Source organism: Acanthopagrus latus, chromosome 20 (assembly GCF_904848185.1).
Source record: "Acanthopagrus latus isolate v.2019 chromosome 20, fAcaLat1.1, whole genome shotgun sequence".
Taxonomy (NCBI): domain Eukaryota; kingdom Metazoa; phylum Chordata; class Actinopteri; order Spariformes; family Sparidae; genus Acanthopagrus; species Acanthopagrus latus.
Window position 1 is genome coordinate 21,101,777 of NC_051058.1, and position 24,504 is coordinate 21,126,280.

Genomic DNA, 24,504 nt, shown 5'->3' on the forward strand with positions numbered 1-24,504 from the left:
AGTAAAATCCATCTGTCATATTTTTCCCATTTTAAGGTAACCAGTCCTTGATTTAGTGGGTACACTGAGCAAACGGTCCAGAATCCTGATAGACTCGAGCATAAAGTATTGAAATGTATAATTAATCTGTCCAAATGTCTCCCGTTTGTAGTGTGCTTTAAATTCAGTTTGTGCTGTGTTTAATTGGACTATTCAGATGGCAGTAGGCATTAGAAATGTTCAGAAGTGTCTGCTACCCACACATTACATCACTGTCTTTGCTCTCACGTTGGCTGGCTGTGTTTTTTTTTTCTTGCTTGTAAAAGAGTAGGACACACACATTAAATCAAAGCTGATACGGGCATTGTCCCTAAATGCAGTTAACAGCTTGTGAAACTGCGTCCTCTCCCTCTTCTCAGTCTCCTTCCTACTGTTCGGCTCAGCACACCTGCTTTATACCGTCCCCACGGACTCACAACATCACAGGTCCATAACAGTATCCTCCCTCGACTGGGAGCCCTCATAACTGGTGCAGTTTGTCCTCCCTCAAAGTGATATTGCTAAAGAGTTGACAGGATTGTCTTCTGGTCGGTCACTGCAGGTGGAACAGTCAGTGACAACTCATTCATGTGTGTCTGAACAGAGTTGTTAGCTACACATGGATGTACATGGGTGCTTACTTGAAAACTTGGGCTTGTTATCCTTCATGTACAAAGTGACCATGATAACTTCCATTATTCATGAACCTGACTGTAGATTATTTTCTCCATTAATCATGTTGTCTTCATATTGTAGCCAATTTGTGAAAAAAATGCCCCCAAATTCCATTTTCAGGCGTCTTGTTTTGTTCAACCAGCGTTCTGAAACCACTAAATCTTCAGTATATGATGACAAATGACAAAGAAAAGCAGCAAATACTCACATTCGACAAGCAGAAAACACAAAGTCTGTAAAAAGATTCATCAGTTATAGTCGCTGATTAAGTCATTAACCATCGATACATTAATCTATTGCAATTTTAACTCTGGTACATCTTTAATACATCTCCAGGAGACTGTTTCTGTGTACCTTCTACTCATTATGTTATTATAACTTCCACCTGTCTAACTTTCCCTTTCCTCAGTTAACCGACCTGCAGAAGTTAGACAGAAACTAGTTAGAAATGTAAAATGTGCATAACATAAGCTGAAATCAGTAGCAGTTTCCTGAAAATGCATTAAAGAAATAACCCATTTGGAAACTAGCGGAATTTTACTATTATATCACTTTTTTCAATCAACTTTAAGGTCATTTCTGTGGGAATTTGGGGGCAATTTCAAAGAACTTTTAGAAATGCTACTCGGTAATTAGCACCTACTTACCATTAAATCTGTAGACCTGTAAAATGAAGTGTTACTGAAACTTACACAGAGGAGTAAAAAAATGCAGCTAAACTGTTCCAGACTGAAAACCTTCTCTTTGTCTGTGTTGCTTGAGTTTTGTTGACACCAAACGAATACCCCTGCAAAGAATATTTTTGGTCTCGGTGTAACGTCCCTGCTCCTGCTGTGTACGGCTGAGTGTATACGTATAGACGGTAAATGTGTGCGCTGTGGTTTGAATGGAAGCAGTTCCCTATTGTTTTACACTGGCGGGATGTCAGAACCCTCCACTTCCTGTGGTAGACCAGGGCTGGCTCAGTTAAGCGCTGGAGAGAAAAACACTCGACAGGCTTTCTCACAGAAGATGTGTGTGTGTGTGTGTGTGTGTGTGTGTGTGTGTGTGTGTGTGTGTGTGTGTGTGTGTGTGTGTGTGTGTGTGTGTGTGTGTGTGTGTGTGTATCCTTTGGAGTACGCATGCATTTTTACATTAGCTCACAGTGAGACTGATGCTAATGAAGATGTTGGCCAGCTCTACAGCCGAGCAGATGTCTGTGCTCTCATATGGCGCCTTGCAGCTAACTGTGGTGTTGTGATTCATTAAGATGATCCACTTTGTTGTGAATATGATTTAAATCCAGCTTAAGTGAATGTCAAAGCAGAGGAGCTGGAGAGTAGAGAGACCAAACTCAAAGACACAGCTGCTTACCTGTGTCTATTCGTGTCGAAATGAGCTGATGATTCGTTGTTTAGTCGATCGATTACAGGACCTGTGGTGTGGAGAGTTTGCTGCTTCTAGACAAAATCTGAACCATCACAACTTCAGGCACAAGTAAGATGATTATTTGATTGATAGAAGCACAACAACTAGAACTATCAGCGGGGCTCGCGGCCTGCCAGATGTTTCTAATGAAGAAGAATGTCAACATAATTAATTAAGTTTAAACCAATGTTGGACTCAAGGAGAGGCTGACACCATATTTCCAGAATGCACCGAGGGAATTTCTTCAAATTTGGGAAAAATGTGCATTATGACTCAAAGATGAACTGATAAGAGTGTTTGGGGCCATAGGTCAAAGGTCACAGAACACATTCTTGGCCATAACTCAAGAATTCATATGGTAGTCACGTTACAATTTGAAAACAATTTAACAAAGGTCTAAAGTCATGACATTTGATATCCAAAAGACCAGAGGTTAAATGCACCGTGACATCATAATATTCTCTGCAACAGAAACTTGACTGTGGTCATTTTAGTCTCTGCATGTTTTTGATACGTCAAAGAGGAGAAAATTAGATGTTTTTCAGAATCAAGGTTGTAATTAAAAGAATCATTGGTTGGAGCCTTGATGTAAAGAAAAAGAACCTACAACTTTGTGATTCTCTGGTTAAACGTGTGAGTTTTGACTCTTGGAGGTCCACTCGACTCTGGTTTTTAGATGCCTTGCTAAAAGGCACAGGAGCAGTCATTTCACAGCCCCCTCTCTGGTGACATCAGATGTAATTTGGCAGCCTTGCTGATTGTTGCTCTCTACAGAGAACACAGCACTGATTCACTTCTTGGCATTTACCTTTTACCGTTTTTGAACTTTTTTCTTTTTAACACTCAAATCAAATCAATCTCTATTCTGGTAAAATTAACCATGGTGCATCTGTTCACACATGACAACTATATGTGATATATGGTATACACGTTTATATTTACGTGTGTGTGTGGGCCACCGTGTGCTGAATAAATGTCAGCATGTTTTATTATTGCAGCCTGCACATGATTCCTGTTTCTACATCAGATTTATGGGCAGTTGAGATAGTTTAACATCTAGCTGTCTTAAGAAAAAAAGTGTATAATAGCTTTCTAGTATAATACAAGGATGCTGTGCACTTAATTATAAATGTACCAAACTTGCACAATTATTTATTATTCTGTCTGCGTGGACGTCATGCCTTTAAGGTATGCAAAGTAGAACATGAATCTTTGTGCCTGGTAGAGAAACTGCTATGAAATACGATGGAGAATCTCTGGATCAAATCGTTGAAGGATTTCGAGGCCCCCTCTGTTTCTCACCTAGAATGTTGCTGTGATGAATGGAGAGAATAATCAGCCGTGACATGAGGAGTAACAGGGAGAATACGGGTGTTTAATTAGGGTCGCTTCCTGGTGAGGACCTGGGGATTGACAACAAGTTGGCAACACAACATTAGGGCCCCACGGAGGCAATCAGTAAAGGTAAGAAATAAGGCAGAAAGGAATTGAAGCGAACACTGAATCACTGCCCCGTCACTGGTTGAAGTCATTGAGCTGAAGGATGTAATTCTCTGGACTGCTGATATCCAGGATGTGTCTCAGTTACATGGCTCGGTTGCAATCTTTTCCTCTGTCCATTCAGTAAAGGTAGGCGTGCTTCGATTGTACTTTTTAGATCAGTTCTTTTTTTTGTGTAGTGTTGATCAATAAATCACAGAAAAAACTCAATTTCAAATAGTTAATTGTTAGATGTGTACTCTCCTTGAGATTAGTAATGCTGGAGTTGTTAAGATCGAGCCCAAATATATGTGACGATACATGCTGATGTATTTTCATTTGCTTAAGAATTTTAGTTCAGAACATACAAATGAACAAAAGTTGTCAACAGAAAGTGAGGAAACAACAGTCCTGACATCATGTCAACGATGTTAGGGATGTCTACTGCAGTTAGCATGCTAACAAGCTAGCACTGGCCCGTCCTGTCTCCTGATATCACTTTGTACTGGTAAGAGGCAATAACATGATAGCCCAAATAATTTCAGATGAAGATATGAAAGTGGTCAGTTTGCCACTTATAGGTCTATTACGTTAACAAAATAAACTCGCAAAAAAACACGAAGATTAAAGGTAATATTGAGAGAATACTCAAGTCTTTATGTCAGTCTAATATGATACCATTCAAGTGATACAAATAATGAAAATAAAGCTACATATTTGGAAAATACAATATGTTTCTGTTACATAACTAGTGATAACTTTGCTTTTTGTCTCTTAAACTCTTAACTCCTCACACAAAAGTCCACAATTTATAGCACCCATCCTTCAGACAGCACCTGGGAAAGACGCCTCATCGCGGATCAGAGGTCACATTGAACACTGTGAACACGAGCAGGTTCATCAAAGTCAGTCTGAGCGATAATGATAGCGGAGTTCTCTGCCATGCTCCATGGGATCACTATCAGATGTCACGCCGACTTCTCCCGTAATGACTCTTTGTCCAAGTGCGAAATTGGCTTGCTCCTTTGACATCCTAACACAGCACCGTGGCATTACAGCTCCAAAGACTTGCCAACAGAGTAAGTGCGCCATTATTTCTCCGGTTTAGGAGCTAGTCTTTTACCTTCAGCTCTGATTTTACGGCCGAATAGGATGTGACTGTGAATCGGATACTGAGCTGTGTTCAGCTGTGATGTAGCTGTACATTGTAGTTGACACAAGTGGTTGACAGATGTTCTGTAAGAGACTGGAATGATGTCCAGTGTTTGTCTCTGCGGTCGGATGGAAAAAACATGTCTGTCTTTTGTCAACCGAAGGTCCTCCCCTTTCATGTTCCCTGCTTAATAGGCCATTGATCTGTGTGGCAGGACATTGTGCTGTGATCACTGGTAACAAGAGAGCAATCTGCACAGAAGAATAGGCGCGTTCTGTTTCGAATAAAAGAGGGACAAAGATGTTTCCCAGGACTAAAAAGAAAAAAAATAGTGGTGAGAAAGGAAACGGCTGTAAAAGAGGTAAAACCCTGTCTGTGCTGTGTGGAATTCTTCCAAAAACCTCAGTAACAAAGTAATTCAAATTGAAGGTTTAACATACAATAGTTGTGTAGTGGGCGGAATGTGATTGAACCTGAATAAAAAGTTGTTTCATTTCCAGCAAAGCCTGCAGCTCTTGTTTTTATTTTTTTCCCCCCGCTATATCTGTGTCACAATTAGAAGCACTGTTTCTGATTTTAAAATGAAACATTAATGATAACACCACACATCCGAAGGCCAAAGAGTTATGTGATCTACTGTAACTAATTCTACAGCTCATTGTCCTCCCTTCATTTAAATTATTAACGCTTCAGTTATGACATTTCGAGTTACTGAACTCGTCTGATGAAGAGCGAGCTGCTCCAAACGTCACCTAAGGTGCTAATCAGATACGCTGCAGGAGCATGGCAAAGTGTGCAGAATCTATTACTGTATATCACTGAGCTTTTCCGCTCGCAGCGCCACACTCTTGATATGTGCTCGCATGTGTGTGTGTTTTCACGGCTCACTGTGCAAGGGAGCGCAGCGTCTTCAAAAAGCCCCGTATTGATTTTCACAACATTGATTTTACTAGATGATGTGGCTCATCAGGTATGGGAGGTGAGAAGCTATTTTCAGTGGGTTTGCCGATGATGAACATGCAAGTGAAGGTGGTGTTAGGAGCAGGATCTATGGTTTTGTCATGGTTGTATTGCTTAGAAGTCACTGAACAAAACTTTTAAAAGGAAGCACATAATTTACTCATAAAGCACTTTTCATGGTACTCAAGAACACTATACATAATTTAAAAGGAAAACAAAACACAAATATGAATTATTTTGTTTTTGTACAAGATTTTCAACTTTCTTTAAACACACAAAGATCATTTCACTCAGATTTTGAGCACAAATCTCTTAAAATCTGTAATCCAGTAAGCACATCTCACTAACCTGGATGTGAACGCCATTTATGTTTTTTTAAATTTTGTTGTTTCTAGAGCACAAAGAAGACGTTTGTTTTATTGCAACATTGAGAAATAGTTAGATAATTGATGTGATTTCCTGTTCATTGTGGCTCATGTATGTTTGTGGTGATCCTGTGCAACTGAACAGGATTTTCTGTTGCTTACCTTCGTTGCTGGTATTTCCAAGTGGACTCAATGTGTATAAGCAGCAAGAAAAAGGGCAAAAAAAAATGAGACAGGACTGGAAAACAGACGTGAAGAAGGCAATCGAACCAAAGAAAGAGCGAGGGATGGTTGATGTGTTTAATGATCTGGGGATGACACTCAATGATTAATGATCTTTCTCCAGAAAGTTACATTTTGTGGTTTCAGTCGTTAGAAAGAGAAAGAGAAAGAGTCTTATATCTGAATTCATTTGACATTGTTGGTACACTTTTTAATCTGTCACATCCTCCTGACATGGTGGCTCAGGTCAAACTACAAAAATCCTCTGTAATGGACTCTCCTTCTACAATCAGTGTCAGTCGCAGGCTGGCCCAGTTCTCACACAGTGATGCCCCACGGCTTATTCTATCTGTCCATCGACAAGCTTGATCTTTCCACCAGCGAGCCAATCTAGCCCGCTGTGTGGCTACTGGCACACAGTGTGTGAATCTGCGATGGGAGAGATAATACTTGAGTATTTGTTTGGGCTGATGGTGAGCTCAGTGATTGAAACACAATGCGGGGCCCGCCAAAATACACAATCCTTTTACTGATAACAGCCCTCCTTGTCTTCTCTACTTAATGCAACAATCTTTGATCTGTCTACACGTGGAAAATCCGTTGGCTTAGGCACGTTTTCATACATCTTCGTGGTTCAGATTTTATTAATAGCTCGCTTAATTCCTGCGGGATGTATTAATTCTGAGTATAAATCATTTGTTCCTCCTCTGCTGGCCTGTCGTGCTTTACAGTAGATCCATCCGCACTCGAACAGGATTATGAAACAATCCCCCGGTGACACTGACTGTGCTTCCCAGCGATGCCGCCCCCCTCCACTCCCCTCTTCTCAGCTCCATCCACTGTGGCTAATTCTGCCTGCCTGCTCCCTTGGGCGTAATTGATCCTCATATCATTAACCGTATGTGGATCTATCCTGGGAAACGCCCACTCTTTTACTGCTAGTCCTCGCTCAGTGAACCGGAGAGCCCAGAGAGCTCTAACACAGGACTCGGTGCATGCAACAGTGGCTGCAATGTAAACTATTTTGTTATCAGGCCCTAAAGATAGAGGCTCACTGGCTGTTTAGTCTAAACATGGGGAGGAGGAAGAAATGGAGCTCAGCGGCGAGGTCCCCCTTCGCCACCATAAGAGGCCACTTGGGTCCCAGGAGGAAGGGTGTGGAGGGTCTGTGTGTGAGCAGCCTGCTGGGGGTCCTCCGGTCCCACACCTGGCTGATCGGGGAGGAGGATGTGGCCGTGCTGCTGGCCCACTCCTCCTTGCCACGCTACCAGCATCAGCGAGCTCACTCCCTGTCTTTCTCTCTCTGCTCCTCGTCTGCAGATGGTGGGAGCGAGGACTTGGCAGATCCACGCTCGCCCAGTCTAGACCCTCACCTGAGCCACGTCGGCCAAGGTAAGCAAACAAAAATATCTCTTGACTCATATTTCTTTTTCTGCTTCTGTGCTTGAGTTTGATGCTCACTACACTGAAGTATTTGTCTAGTAACTATGTGCCAGTTGCTTGTGTGCAAGGTTGTGTGTTTTTTATGTTATACTTGTGCTGAGCCCCAACCCCTCTTCCATAAAGAGGTTTTGCTCTTTGCCAGGCTGCTATTATGAATAAGAATGACTTATTTTTGACAAAACTGATTGTGAGGATAAATGTAATCTAGGTACGTTTCTGCAGAATCCCAGATAAGTTGATCTTTTAGTTGCTTAATGTTGCAACACTGTCCTTATGCTCTTGTGAGGTTTAGGTACAAAGACCACTTGGTTATGGCTTAGAAACCATCAACCTCTAGTTTGGCTAAAAATTGTCCCCAGGTCTCGTTAAAACAGCCGGTTTTGTTGCCAGAAACATGACTGGAGATGGGTTGACATCCCATTGATAGATTTCCAGTTTTGGTCACCACAAACACAGCTGGAAACGTCCCAGATCCTCCATAAAAATATCCAGTGGTGTCCTGCTTTCAGAAGTTCAAACACTGTGATCCATCATCAAATATATACATCTAGTTTCACACTTATAAATAATGAAATGTAGACTCGAACTGTGGTCACCTTGTCCCAAAGTTGTTTCACAAAACACAAGATGGCATCCTCAGATGTCTCGTTTCAGTTTGCTATGATAGAGGAGGAAAGAAACCAGAAATTATTCACATTTAAAAAGCCAGAATCAGAGAATTTGTATGTTTTTTTTTCTTAAAGAAATACCCAAACAGATGTTGATTGTTTGAACTGGTTTAATTTATCAAATGTACATAAAAAGATTCACTTGATTTACAAAGAGATTAATTGATTGTCAAGGTAGATGGTTGAATAATTGTCGATAATGGAATATTCATCAGACAGGTGAAGAGTTACAGGTAGTCAGCAGGAGTCTGGAGCCCTGACCTCAGCTTTGCCTGTTAAATCCATCTGAGCGCTCCAACAATAGGTCTTCTTCTCTTCTGTTGCTTATTACGAGGCGTACCGAGCTTCTCCCGGGCCCCAAAGTGTGTTAGATGTGAGTGAATGAGAGGGCGAGAAAAACCATGCAAGCTCTATTCTCCACCTTTGCCTCCTCATTTCCTGTAATACTTCCCTCTTGGCGTTCTCTTTCTAGACTCTATTTCTTCTCCCTTAATCTTTCCACAGCACAAACCCACCAAGGCCGTGTTTACCTGGTTGTATTTTATTTGACTTTATGGCAGCAAACTTTACGACTCCTGGAAATGAATTCATTTTTACAAGGAGACAACTGTGTGAAGTTTATATTTTAGTAATGTTTGGCCCTAAATCTGAGTTACGTCTAGGAAAAAATAGGATGTAGATGTTTATCAACAGCAGGAATGTTGGCAGGAAATGTTTTGAGCGATTATAATTTCATACTTTTTTCCCTCTCCTCGTGCATGTTTTGAGCGGAACACCTCGACAAGTAGGTGTTTGTGTTTATTTCGAGGCATGAAGTGGCCCTTAAACATGTCTCTCATCATCACAGACTAAAATAAAACACCATCATTTCCCCCTCGATGCTTTTGTTCTCTGCATCTCACTGCTGAAGTGCGGCCTCTCCTCCCTCTCCACCCTGCGTCTCTTTTTGCCCTAAATCACACCTCCTGATTTCTCCTTCAGCGTATCTCAGTTTATGTCTGCTTTCACAAGGCTGTGCAGAAAAGAAATTCGCCAAGTGTTGAGATTCTGTGTAAAATTTGCACCACTTTCGGTATCGTAATTGGTAAACAGTTGCATAAGTGTGTGTTTTCATCCAATATTGGAATGCATGAGAATTAATTTGGGTCCTGACTACCAATAATTGCAACCAGAATACCAATTTCCCCGTTGGTATTCACACCAGGCTCTGCATACATGAGGAAAATTTCCATTTCCACACTCTGGGATGTAACCGCTGCTCTGGCTGTTGTTTTTGCCTCTGCAGTGACATTCCCCAGTGAATGGATGGACCGACTCCAGCACTGCTGGAGCCACACAGGGACGTGTGGATGTGTTTTTGTTATTTTTCTTGCAAGTGTTTCAAGACTGGTGTTTTGTTTTTTGCATTACAACAACCGATTTGACCTCATCCGAACAGTCGCGCGGGCTTCCTCTGGGACTTGTCACGGACTCGTGTCTGATAATGGCTCATGTCTCACTGTTGCGGCTGCTTTCTGATGCGAGACTGTTGCTTGACCAGTTTGCTTTTACAGCTCCGTCTGCAGGGAAATGGGCAGTCCGAGGGCAGAGCCCGATTCACAAAATGGATGTTATGTTTACAGACAGCTGGCTGATTCTGTTCACCGGGGAACGTGTGTGAGTGTGTGTGGAGTTAAAAACAGGGCCCTAACTTGTCATAATTTGCGGTTTTTGAAGCAAGAGAGAAAAAGGCGGTGTGTGAGTGATGGAGAGTGGCTGTTTGTGCTCCGTCTGTAATTACGGCTCATTGTGCGGGCCTTTTTTTTTTGTAAATAAAATGCCCTCTCATGGTTATGACTGCACTGTTTCTTTTTGGATTATTTAAAAAACATTTCAGATGGTTAGAAAGTCCTCCTTTATTACATGAAAATTGTGGGGTATTGTGTTACTGTGGGGCTCACAGAGGTCAGGGCAGGCAGACTGTAGTTTTTAACAGTGAAAGCAAACAGCACGTGTTGCCTGCAGGGCTGCGCTCACTTCTGGGTCACGCCAATCCTGTTGCACTCAATACTGTTGTTGCACAGGGACCAGGGTGAGGCACTATCAGAGTTATCATATCTGTCATACACTTTCTACAGGGGTAAACAAACAGAAACAACAGCAGAATCAAATGCAGTCCAGCTCCGTTGCCCTTGAATAAACAGTGCTAATGTTAAACCATTTATTGGGCTTTGATCATAAATCGTTTCTCTTTTATCAAAAACAAACACAACACATTTGTTCCTTCAGGCTCAGTGAATGTGAGGATGAGCTGCTTCTCTCTTAAATACCCTGATGGTAATTTATTAAGGTTGTAAATTCAACAGTCTAACTATTAAGAACAAAGAAAGACAATCGGTGTGGGAAGTTGCGATAATCTTATTAATCAGTGATTTTTTTTTAACTTTTTGTGACAAAAAAAACATACCTAGACATACCTGCAATAGTATCTGTGCACAAAAGCCTCTATATCATCGTCATCCAGTCACACTGTTATGTTTATTTTTTTTAGGGTGTACAAATGAACGACATAGTAGATTAAAAACTCATTGATTACTTAGCAGTCATAATGTAGGTTAGAAATACAATCCCACGACATGCCTGGACTTGACTTACAAGACACCAGTCTGCTGCGGCGCACCATTTGGGAACCACTGCTACAGACGGAACCATCAGTTGATTCAAAACATTTAATCAGCAAGTTAAGTTAAAAGCTTAAAACACGACCTTGGTGGATTTTGCCTGCCAAAACTGTCAGAAGACTTTTAAAATTTTCATAACAACAGTTTTCAATTGTGTTTGATTCCATTATTAATGTGTCTTTTCTTATGTAAATGAGATGAGGTCCACAGATGTAAACAACTTGGGTTATAGTCATAAATTCTTAAACTGCAGGAGTGCATGTGCTGTTGTTGTTGATTTGAATTCAGCGTAACCTTACAGTAACTCAAAACATGTTTGTCTCCCATGTTAACACAAATGTGATTCTTTGCAGTGCATCTAAAACTCCTGTCATCTGTTGAAAAGTCTGTTTAAAGGCCTAGGAAAAATGTAATTTAACATTAGCATAGTTAATGTTTAATTAAATAGATATTTACTGTTTATTGATGATGTTATACATTGTCCTAATGTTATTGTTGTTTTGTCTCTGATTTTGTATTGCAGTGTAGCTGGATACTTTTTTTTTTTTAATCTCAATATCTCAATCCCAGGTTTTTGCCTTGTAATTTCTTCACAGTTAAATATCCATACACTCCTCCATAACCCGCTTGCAGTGTTGTAATTACCTCTAATGCACTGTTGAACACAGGGAAAAGCCTCTCACACTGCTTTGTCTTCCCCTCCCATCCTGCAGGTGGCAGCATAGACAGCGACTGTGTCTTCGAGGGAGACTACGCTGTGCCCCCGCTCTCCATGACCGAGGGCATGCAGCACATTCGCATAATGGAGGGCGTGTCACGCTCGCTGCCCTCCTCCCCGCTGCTCACCCACCAGACCATCAGTGTCAGGCTGCAGCCGGTGAAGAAGCTCACAGGTAGAGACACTGCAGTGAAGTCAGAGCCATTCTGAGTGCAAGATTTGAATTAGTCAAGCAGTGTTGGCACATTTGGGAAAAGAAAACCACAGCCAGCAGAGATGTGGGCTGAATCTGGTTCAAATTTGTCTTGTACGCACATCCTCGCCTGTAGCTGTCCTCCCCCATAGACTCATTGTGCTAATACAGCCTCCCTTTAACCCTTCACTGTACCACTGTAGGCAGGGTAATCAGGGAATCACGCACACTGAAGTAAAACAGATTTTTATGACAAAGTGAAGAGGAGTGGAACTGCTCCTCAACCCGACAGTTGCCAAAAAGCAGTAATCACTTACCGTACTACTTACCCACTAATTGTGAGTCGAAACATAAAGCTGTGGCCTGCGGCAAACACTGCAATTTCCAATTCTTGTAATCACCAAAGTCCTACCTAATTGACAGTGCCAAGAACAGCTGATAGACTCTGAGCTGTGGTCGGCTCTGCCTCCTCCTTTATCGCTCTATATCTCCCACTGCTAATCGTTTCCTTCCACACTCAGACAATGTGGAAAATCCCCCCCCACCCCACACACACACACACACACCCTCCTTGTCTCCCCATTAACTGGATTATGAGTCTTATGTCATGTACTTTCTGGGGGAAGCTGTGGTTTGTCAGCGTGGACATCCGAGGCTTTACTGCTGCGCTGCATTTTCAAATTGCAAAATGAAATATTGACATTACAGCTTTCACCCAATATCAGTGCAGCCTCCACACAGAAGCAGAGTGGGTGTGAAGGACTTTAAAGCTTGATTCAGTAGTCACCACTAGGGTGCACCAGCCTCTCAGCTACCTTCAGATCATTAACCATTTCTGATATGCTGGGGGGACCGTGATTTATTTTTATTTTTTACATCACACAGAATGATTTATTCTCTCTCCCGGGTCATCCAAAGTGTGGGTTTTAGAGAGGAAACACGCCGAAAGTGTTTTTTCTTCCATTTGTACCGGGTGTGCCACACCACTGTGGAGGGCTCTGTGTGGGTGACAGGATCCAGCAGAGGCTGTTTAGAGGGAGAATCTGGACTTGAGAATTGGATTTCAGACCAAGCTGGTTTTATCACACTTTCTGCTGTTTAGGGAAGCCATCTTTGTTCCATTTTACTTCATGTAACATGGCAGATAAAGCCTAATTTGGTGTGTATACTTTCATCTATGAGACTCAAAGTGATTTTATTAGATTGATGTGAAGCTGTCAGTGTACTTCTATTTGTGCGGCTGTGCTGTTATTTTGAAAGGAGACCCTGTTGTTTGAGAATGGTGTGATTAATGCTGTCTCACTGGTCCTATTCTTACCCCACGGCTGACGTAGAGAAATGTCTCTTCGCAGTACAATCACACATGTCATCAGCAGGTCAGGTGGTGACGGATTTGAGGGCTGCTTTTAGATTTTAAATTGGGAATTAGTGATTTTTTTTTTTTGAAACATCACTTTGCTGCCTTTGATTTGTTTTACCTTTGTAAGCCTGCTTACACCTCTCATCTTAAGTATTTGTGTGTTTGTGCCGGCGACAGTGAGCGACATCATTTTGGCAGGATAAGCCCTTAACAGTGTTAATCCTTCCAGATTTATGTCTCTGTCACATCAACTATTGTGTGTTTTACTGTTGTAATAATTACATCACTGATGAAAACAACATGAAATATGATTTTCTATGGACATACTTGCCAACCTTGAGACCTCAAAATCAGGTAGGATTTCAAACAAATAACAACTACACTGCCACAGCATTTTGATTTTAAATCATCACTCTGTACACTTACATTACATACTTTTGATTTTATTTTGAAAGGGTACCCAGGGTAGGTTTCCAGGGTAATAATTTTTAAACATTAAAGTGTGTCCACAGGTCTCAGGGAGTGCAGAGGTAATCTAATGTAAAATGTGTGGAGTTTCCCTTTAACTCACGGGGAAGAAAGCAGAGTAATTCTTCCCTCTGGTTTGAACCTTTGTGACTCTCTGGCAGAAACTAAAATTGATTAGTTTCCATTGATTCATTTATTTGGAGAGTCTGCTCACGTCACTGCTCTGTGTTCGCACAGCCTCTCAAAGGCAATTAACGTCAGTGCGCCCCCTGTGATCGTCAGAATAAAAGAGTAAACGAGGAGAAAGGTGTGAACATGTGTCAGATGTATATTTGATAACAGGAAATTCAGATATATTGTTGCTGGACTTTACTTATCAGTACAAAATGGCCATAAGATGTATTTTTTCATGTATTCTTTCACATAGTAAAAATGATGTTACTGCTTTTGCATAATTTAACTTCCATATAAAAAAAGGAGTTGACAACTTGTGGCTCAACCAAAAGACAAACTGAAACCAGTCCGCTGCGATGGCAGCATGGTGCAGTACGTCTCCTGCCTTCCTCAGCACTCCGTTTCATGAGCTGACCCCTCGAGCATCTGAGGGCCCCCTCGAGAGTCTTCATGCAGGCAGAGGGGATTAAATCAGAAACTCAATGATTCTCTGAAAAGGTCAGAGCTTTCATAGCATTTTCATTCTATCAGAGCCTTGAGGTTGAATAACTCAACACCAGTCCTCCCCAACACCACCACTTCTCAGCCTCCCTCAGGCCAATCAGGGGCCACACAGGAGGGCAAAAAAGAGAGGCTGCGGTTGGTGGGATCCACCGGGGGGAGATCAAAGTGCTGCAGCCTTCAGACCTGCTGCTGTGTGCTCTCTAATGTGCTCCTCTCCCACCTCTGCCATCTCTGGCATGGGAGGGTGTGCCTGGCCTTTTGACGCAGGCTCACATACGCACACACATAAGCTCGGTACCGTCAAGCTGTGCAGGAAGTGGTGCTGAGTAGAATTAATTAAAGGGTGAGAAAGCCGGGGCGGTCGAGACCTGGTGCAATCTGGTGCTCGATGCCACTCGAGAGCAGGTCTTCCGGGACCTGAAGGACGAAGGGGGACCTCAGTGCACTCGAGAGCCTCTGTGCATGTTGGATGTGTCGATGCTAGAAAAGTTCAGTTGTGTGAAGTCATACTTTGATACTGCAACAATTAAAAGCTAAAATTAAAAGCAAAGCGGAGGTAAAAGCAAAAACATTCAGTGATTTACAACAAATAGCCAGCGGTTGAAATATATATAATATAATGAATAAATAAACTGACCCAGTATCAGCCGGCTGATGTTTTGCCCAGACTCGAGTTCTTCACACAAACTCATCAAAACTGGAGTCTCCATCCCCTTTAATCCAACTGAACCAACAATAGTATTTTTGTTCTTTATTAAACCCTGAAGGGAACATGTTTTTAATCCCTCTGAAAGGTCGGACTACACGGTCAGGACAGAGCTTCTGTGTCTGAGTGCACGTTAACCAAATGTTTTTTTTTTCTCCAGCTCTGGGCGTGACACCGCCATTGTCTGCTTTCTAACTATTGTGATTTGATGTAATTACGAGCTATTTCTCCAGAAAAACGTTCATTTTCTGGCACGTGTTTTTTTCTTTCCGAGCATGTCATGTTATGAAGCTCCTCCGTCTCCCGCTGTGCCCTCATGAATACATACGTTCTTGCCAGCCGTGTTTGTTGCAGCATTCCTTCATCTTCATGCGTGTGTTTACGTTGCCTATTTTTAGTCCCCTGTTGTCTAATGCTATGAGTGGCGATGATTGCTCATTCTCTCAGCGATATCTCCGTGGCTGATTGTTATGACTTGTAATCACTGATTGCTTATTTGTCCTTAATAAATACCTCACTCAAGTGAAATGCTCCCAGAGACGTCGCCCCACTTGATTGATTGGCGCTGCTTCACTCAGAAACATGTAAAGGGAATTATTTGAACATCCCTCCCCAGATTACACCACTTTCCCCTAATTAATGGCAGTAATCAATACAATTACTGCCTCCCCATAGATTGCCACATAAAGGTAGAAAATTGCATTAGGCCTTAAAACCTGAGAATAGGTTTGATTTAATTATACAGCCTAATTTTTCTCCCACACTTCACTGCAATTATCACAGTAGTATGAGTATATCTAAAATCAATTGTCTCTCTGGTGCTTACAGTAATAGAGTGATGTGTGAATAAGTGGCAGTGTACTACAGTAAGATAACTTGTAAACGGTCACGTGACGCGGGCATAAAAAAACCGCTCAGCAGCAGCGTGGATGGTCAGGATTAACGGGGAACTGCTTAGTCAGGCTTTACAGCTCATTGTGTGGGTGTCCTTAAAGGATCCACAGTAAAAACAGACGAGCGCTGTTAAATTAGCTGCTCGTGATGAATGATGCCTGTGTCATTGTTTGGTGTTTAAGTGTTTGAGAGGATCACTTGTTGGGATGTGTCTTGCACGAATACAATGGAATATAACAAGATCTTAAAACCCTGAAAGCTGAAACTCAAGTTCAGGCTCATTATTTGGGGGGATTTTTCAAAATGCATCGAGGAAATGTAGGCTGTCATGACCTGAAGTCGAAGGCTGGTAACAGAAAATACTTCATGAGTCATCTTGAAAGTCATTAATGTCGTACGGAGTGACATCGTGATGTAATAGGAGAGCTACTTCAAGAAAGGATGGCTGCAACAAATGATTCATTTCATTATTCATCAATCATGCTTAATCATTTAGTCTATAAAAGGTCAAAAAGTTGTGAAAAATGCTTCATACAATTCCCAGAGCTCAGAGTGACGTCTTCAGATTCTTCTTTTGTCAAACCAACAGTGAAAGACTCTTCATTTACGATCATAGATAACAAAGAAAAGCAACAGATTCTCACATTTAACATTTGACATTTTGCTTGAAAAATGACCGAGCGAATAGTTTCTTCACACCATATACAACTTCTCTCACTAACATAAACATCAATGACAAACTGTCTGCACCATAATCGATTTCTTTCATGCTGTCTTTCAAGTCCAACGCTCACTAGTTCCAGCTAGAAAATATGTCCGTCTGAATGTCTTTGCTGTTGTAGAGAACACAATCTGACCACAAGATCGTGTCACATGGTGTTCGTATCAGTAGATCTTGTGTCCACAGCTGTCATGGTCTTTTGTCAGAGCACTTTAAGGACAAAAAGGGGAACTCCTGTTTTTATAAACATGTAGATGTTAACATGATTTGATGTGTAAAGACTGATAGGTACAAAATGTTTTTGTATTGGTCCAAATCAGCTCAGGCGGCACCTGCGACACGAGCTGCAACGGCTGCGACATAATCCTGATATCAGAGAACATGGTGTGTAGAGTCAGATTATTTTACATGTTACGCAGATTATTAAGGGTTTAATTGGACCAAACCAGAGCCGATGATTGTTGGAACAGTGTAAAGACAAACAAAGACTGTTTTTTATATTTCTGTCGAGTTTGAACGAAGTGCGTTAAAATTGCAGTTTCTTAAATGGAGTCTGGTGGATTTGTTGAGAGCAATATAGCGGCTGTTTCAAAGGATTTTAGTCTTTAACCAAAAGCTCTTTCTCTGTCGGGATTCTCTCTGTAATTTAGTCGGACACTTAAAATAACCATCAGAGCCCGTCACTGGCAAGGACAAACTTTTAGTGGTCGTACTTTGAGGGTCATAGTTGCCCCCTGAAGGATTACGTGGCAGCCATTGCAGCTGTGTCGTGGCTGCTGGCTGACGTGATGTACTGGACTTACTCCGGAATTATTGGTCATTAACACCTTTTAAATTGGTGTGAAAATGCCAGAGTACCCCTTTAAGGATTAAGGATGAGGTATTTATGCAGTAGAACAAGACCAAAGTAGAAGTCCTGTATTCAAAATGTTACACTCTGGTCACCAAAATGTGAGTCTGGACTTTTCTTATAAGTCAAGATGTCATCTAACTCAATCCTGCACTGCATCATGCCTTGGACACTTTATAGTATCTTATCCGATCGGGGGAATTTTTGAAACAGAGGCTGACGTTTAGGACATCTCAATCTCCGTCTCTCCACGCCTCCTTAGCCAGCCTCGTGTTTTATACGGCATCTGGCATCCTCTGTGAATTTTGGGAAATGAACACTGACATTCGGGACATCTCAATCTCCACGCCTCCTTACCCAACTCTGCACCTTGAGAAAATTGTTCTACAATTATTGTCATTATTTCTTGCTTCAACCATCCCAGCCACCACGGACACCTCCAAATCATTCTTTCAGCTGAAAAAGGAAATGTGACATTTTCAGCTCGACTGTCACAGGCGGAAAAAATAAAGAGTGAAGGTTAAGTGTGGAAAGGGGTAATTGAAATCGAATGCACTCAGGAGGAGCGCTAAAGATCCAGTTGGATTAAGTGCTGTGACAGAAATTCTTCTGATATTTTACTCATCCAATAGTCTCGATGTTTAGCGATGAAATATCATCAGAAATCTTTCTTATTCTCATTTTCCTGTTTATGTGCTAAGCTAACAATCTGCTGGATGTGTATAAGAGCGTGCTATTGATCCTCACATTTAAATCTCTGTTAGAAAACAAATCTATTTATACTTTTTTTTCTAAAACAACAATACACAGGGTTAGAACAATGATGAAACGAAATGAAATGAAGTGAAATTTTAAAAAAGGCAGCTAGGTGGACAGCTCAGAGGTTTTCTTACAATGTTTTCTGGAGTCTCTTAGATTTTCTTTTGTATTTTTGAGTTTTTAACATCTGATGGAATCATAATTAACAATCTTTGTGGGTCGCTTTTTATAAAAGGTACAAGTTAAAAAGAAAGTCTGCCACCATCTCTGTTGAATAAATTCATGGAAAAGGGACAGGGAACATAAACTATGCATGCAAGAAAGACAAAACACCACATGACATCCACAAAGCTGTGTTTTGTGGGAATGAAAATAAAGATCAGAGTTTATTTCTGGAGCTTTAAGCTGTCGGGAGCTGCATGCGGTTGTGTTTGGATGATTTAAAGACAAAATTCATTTGCATAAGATTTATATTGATTTTAAAACAGAGTACATGATCCAAACAAAATTGAAAACTCAGGATTGGATTACTCCCCAAATCGTTATGAGCTTTTCAGTTACAAAAACAAGACACGAGTCAGTCTGAATGTTTCCTGATGCTTCTGTTTCTCACACACCTCCTTGAGCAATTCTATCTGTGCTCATTTCAATCATAATGGTTCCTTGCCGTTAAAGCGAGGCATGTGATCAAACACCCCCACTTGTCATCTCACTGGATTATTTTGCATGTTTTTGACAATATTCAACCAGCCTAAAAATACACATCCCTTGGTATCATGCTGCAGATGTAAATGTAAAGTTATTTATTCCCACAAAAACTAAAAATGGAAGGAAATAAATCAATGATCGCTGGTTAGATAAAAGATCCAGTTTTCATAGCCCAGAATAATCATAAACATTTGGACTGTAGCAATCTCTGGAATGTAACTAAGTACATGTAGTCAAGTAATGTACTCATGTTCATGTACTTTTCCACTTCTCCAGCTGAATAAACTCTTTAAAAAGCCTCTTGGATTAGCTGGAAAATCAATCGTCACATTAAAGCTGCTGTAATATTAAAGGATAAGTTCAACCAGAAATTAAAAATGAATCAGTCATTATCTGTTCAGCCCCATACTGACGGAAAATCTGGGGAAGTTTCGTAGTATGCAAAACATTTCTGGAGCATCACAGCAAAAACAGCGTTGCAGAATTCTTTTTGGGGACTTGTTTCAAAATGTTAAAATCTTCCAAAATCCAAAACTAATTTTGACAGACAATATACAACACACTGTCAAGCTCATGTACCCACTGCAGACAGGGTGCCTGCTAAAGCTTTTAGCCTAGCGGCTACAGTGATGATTTCAGCTTTCAAAATGATGTAAATCACTCCGTTTTAAATCAGTCTGGGATCCGTGGGCTTCCGGAGACTTTGATCACGCCAGTTGTCTCGAGTCATTTTATGCTTCATGTTGTTGTTGTTTTAAGAAGAAGTCTGCTTCTGCTTCACGTGTTGGGTTATTTTGTGGACCGTCTGAATTTTATATTTTTGGTTGAACTTGTCTTTCAATCAAAAACAACATATGCAATCGTTGAACCCTGGAAGAGACATTTTTAGTTGCTTTCTCTTTCACTGAAGTAAGATTTGAATGCTGGACTTTTTCTTTTCGCGGAGTATTTTCTCAGAGTGCTATCAGTACTTTTACTGAAGAAGAGGATCTGACTACTTCTTCCTCCACTGCCTGTGACTGTAGCTCATCTTTAAGGCTCGTCGGTAGCATGCTGCAAATGCTGTTTGGAGATGTCACCCTGGGGAAATAAGTGTGACTGGAGGAGATTAATAAAAAACACTCAGAAAACAGCAGGCTCACAGGCTGACGGACATGAACTTGGACACAAGAAAAGGCCGTGCACAATAAACTCTCAGGCCCGTGGGTTTGAACCCCTAAATAGGCGTAAAACCTGTCTGCAGCTGTACAAATACAGTTTCAAGGGTAAAACAAGGACAGGCAGGGATGCCTGAGCCCAAGAGGAAGATGGAGCGGGTTTTATTGAAAGCCTTGTCCCTATCAAATGATACCTCTCCTCTTTTTCCCCCCACTTATGTGATCTTATGTGTCCCCAAAGCTCCGTCCACAAAAAACTGTATCCCTTTAATAATACCCTCCCTCCCTCCTTTCCTCCCTCCCTCCCTTTCTTTTTTTTTATGCCATTTTCCTTCCTCCCTCAATACCCACCCTTCTCCTCCCCCTCCTTTTGCTCTGCGGTTGCCATGACAACAGCAGCACTGCACCATTCATCTGTTGGAGACCTGGGCTCCTGTTCCTGTAGAGAGAGAGCGCCTCTCACATCTATACATAACACGCTAAGCGCTAATGCAGTCACGGAGGCGAACGAGGAGCTCGGTACGATCTGTGCACACAGGCTCCTCGCAGGAAGAAGCTCCCTGCACTGCTTGTTTTTCCTTTTTCTCTTTTTTTCCCGTCCTCTGTCGTAGTGGCGAAGGTTTTGCTCACCTGTCAGCCCTCGGTACTACCGCCATCGCAGAAGTGTCACCTCTGTGTCCCCCAGTGACACAGTGACTGCTGCGCTCTTCCTTCCTCCTTCCCTTTTCCTCCCTCTCTGCCTCTCATTTCTCCTCCTCCTCCTCCTCCTCCTCCTCGTCTTCCTCCTCCTCCTCCTCCTCTCGCTCCTCCCGTCCCTGCCATATCTGCCTGGCTCTGTTTCATTTACTGCGACTGAATTGTGCGGGCAGCATCAGCACTGAAACCTGTGGAGATTTCCTCAGAAAGGAAACAAGAGGGAAGAAACGGAGAGAGAGCTTCAGTTCCTCCGCACTTATCCTCCCCCTGCTCGGCTGCAGGTGTTTTCCTCCTCCTGTTTTCTTTTTCTCTCCTCTTTTTCCGCTTGTTTTTGATGAACTGGTCATCGCTTAGGGAGGAAGGACTGCTCGTGTCGCTGGAAGGGGAAGGAGGGGAGCTGGTGCCGTACCCCAGCCTTCAGGAATGCGAGGTCTGGTTTGAGAATGGTGAGCCCTGCCTGCCACACCCTCTTATGCTTGTTTCATTCCTCTATCTGTGCCTGCAAACTCTGCTCCCCTCCCAAACCACCAACCCCCCCAACCCTTTCACCTGCTGCTCCACCTTTAGCTCCGTCCAAGTCTGTCTGCTGTCTGATCTGACAGCTGTGTCGGCCACTGGTTCGAATGACGTTTGTACAGACATGGGGCTGATGGGAGGAGCGCAGGAAAGTAATTTCTCTCCGTGAAATGATGCATTTGTCAAAGGGCTGCACTCTAATGACAACGTAGGCTCGAGGACCTGTGAATCAACCAGAGTGCGATAATGTAAGTGTTTTTTCGTGGCGAGCTGCTCTGTTTCATGCGTCAGCGTGGGTGAGCATTCAATTGTCTTTGAGTGCGTGTGTGTGTGCGCGTGTGTGTCTGTTGGAGTGTGTGTGTCTAAGCACAAGCTGTGGGCGGCTAATGGTGCTTGTTCTTGTTGTTGTGTGTCTCACTTTTCCTTCCAGAGCACAGCATCATATGTAGCATATGGTTGCGTAAAATGGGTTGAAGTTGGTGGGGAATAGTTTGTCCCCCACCCTCCACCACCACACCACACCACGCAGCCGGCAGCTTGTTGTTGTGTACCAGTATCACCCTGTCATGTGCTGGGATCTGGTTCCTCCCTCCAGTTCCAGTGCTGCAGGCTGCCTCCCTCCCTCGCCTTGTCCCAGGGGACTGCGAGCTGGTGTGTGTGAACAGAACAAAATGTCTCAATAACACTATCTGCCAGCAAAACACAAGCTCCTCATCAGCAGCTGCTATTGCTAGTCTCAGGTGAATGGTTTTTGATGAGGCGCCCACAGCCAGTTTTCACACCACTTAGTATCGCCACCTGGAGAGTGCTTTGATGAGCTTGCTTTGTCAGCTGTCATTCAGGATGCATCGGGCAACGACACTAAGCACTTCGATTTCGGGTTGGCTAAGTGGCCTTGTTGATTGTCTCCAAGGTGGAAGAGTTTGGGATCCCTCACGGGGTTACTTGAATCGGACGGATCATCCAGGGTGATATACAGCATCCCTCCATGGTTGAGTGATGACAGAAGTAAAGATACTTTAGTTACAGCGCTTGTAATACAAAATATAAGCTGCACTCAGTGAGAAAACCCAGGGAAAACGTGATACAGTACAGCCGATGACGTGGCCGTTACAGTGTGTTTCCCAAGGTTATTCTCATCTCTACTTGCTCCTGAGTGTCTCGTTGTCTGTGTCGGTGCCTGTGATCTCATATTTATTCACAAGACAAGTCAGTTAAGCCTGGCTTTGAATTGCGGGCAATTGATGTGGCCCACTTACCTGAAATCAGCCCTCTGCAGTGGTTCAGAGTGATATTGATTTATATAATTGCTCAATTTCCCTCCCTTGCAGTCCCCTGAGCAGGTGTCAGACAAATGGCTTGTGAGCCTAAGATAAGTTGGGAAATAAATATGACCCACTGTCTGAAATCTAACAGTTTTAAGTGTATAAAATTTAGCCTTAGTTGGATTTGAATGCCACGGAAATTAATGTGTGTTAATGTATCTACATGCACCATTTAGAGACAGTGTGGTGTCGGGATCTCTGATGCAGGCCTTTCTCACCACTCAATCTTGATTACAAAAGGAGCCTGCTGAGCCACTCTATTGATGAGTGGGCACAGTCTGTACGATGCATGACACCCCGGCTATAAATCACGCATGTGCAACACAGTTGTCCTTTAAAATCCCTCACTTTGTTGAGTCTGAGCTAAAGGTTAGAAGAGGAATCTTATTATGAGCTGCATGCAGAAGTTAGAGGGAGTTAAATGACAGTATCCTAAGTCTCTCAACCATCATTTCTCAAAGGTGTGGAATTTGAGTTAGTCATCAAGGAAGCTAGTTTTGCCAGTTCTGTAACGACTCCCTGGGATCTAGAATTACAATCTTTCATTATGAGACACAGTTTATGCCGCCATTAGCCAGATGAAGTCATCTTCCTGTGTGTCTTCTGTTCTTGATCCCCCTCCAACCGTGCTCTTTAAACTCAGCTTCCAGTGTCTATGTCAGGTAACAACCTGCAATTAGAAATCTACCACAAAGCTTTCAAAACAGCAACCGTATACCCTCTGTGAAAGAAATGCAGCCCGGAGAGTGTCGGCCCTTAAAATTACAGGCCCATCTGTGATCTCCTTTTTCTAGGTAAACCTTTTAAGAAAAACATCTGTTAACCTTTTACCTAATCATCTAAATGACTACGGCATATTACAAAAGTTTATCAAGTGTTTATCAAGCAAACTTCAGCTCTGAAGAATCTGTCCTTCACACAGTGTTTAACACTTTAGATTATGATAGTTTGATTGACAGTCTTTGGAAATTGATGGTTAGTTTTCTGTGATATTGAATATGGCGTCCCTCAAGGAACCCCTCTTGGCCCTTTTCTATATATGAATATATATATAGATCCTACTTAGTAACATCATCCCGTTGCCATTTACCACTGTTTTGCAGGTGATGGTTCCTTTTATATTTCAGTTTCACCAGATGATCCCAATTTTATAAAATGAAAAAATCCACTTACAGGACTTACAGGAGGCCAGTCTTGTGCTTGGCCCTTTTATATATAAATAGGTCATTAAGTATTATTTTTTTGTTAAATTTACATGTAGACAGGAATTAACTCTAACTGGCTTCATCGCCCTGTCAGCTTTAACTAACATCTTGTAGTTGCTTCGTAACTTTATCTGGCTTTTTGTAGTCACTTAACTGTCCCATGTTAGACAAACTCCATCAGAAGTTTCACAGCACTGCTGGGTCCAAAAACTGACAGCACAATCCCAAAAGAAAGCTCAGATATAGTCGGTAAAATATTATTTTCTGCAGCTTATATCATTTGCATGCCTTCAGTGTACTCAAAGCGTTAGACGTTCCATCTTTGGGCGCAATAAAACTGCCAAGAACGCCACTTTATCTGAGAAATGTAAAATTGCTCTTTATGTTTCTTGAATGCGAAGATCCTTCATTCTTCTTTGTGGGTTTTAATTTAGAATAATGTTCAATCCAGGACTATAATTTTTGATCTCCTCTGATTTTACCCCTTAGTCCCCAGAATT

General features: G+C 42.1%; 1 protein-coding gene across 11 annotated transcripts in view; it reads left to right on the forward strand.

Annotated features, from left to right (window-relative positions):
* Nucleotides 1-24,504, forward strand: part of tanc2b (tetratricopeptide repeat, ankyrin repeat and coiled-coil containing 2b) — a 157,600-nt gene that overhangs the window by 70,902 nt on the left and 62,194 nt on the right. For 5 of the 11 annotated variants that reach the window (XM_037082101.1, XM_037082102.1, XM_037082105.1 and 2 more), the window contains 2 exons: nt 7,600-7,671; nt 11,764-11,943. In XM_037082101.1, coding sequence (XP_036937996.1) covers nt 7,600-7,671; nt 11,764-11,943 — 252 coding nt within the window. Of the gene's footprint in view, nt 1-3,968; nt 4,088-4,380; nt 4,659-7,599; nt 7,672-11,763; nt 11,944-21,093; nt 21,405-24,504 lie in introns of those variants that run through there. The other 6 variants (XM_037082098.1, XM_037082099.1, XM_037082104.1 and 3 more) reach the window with 3 other exon arrangements.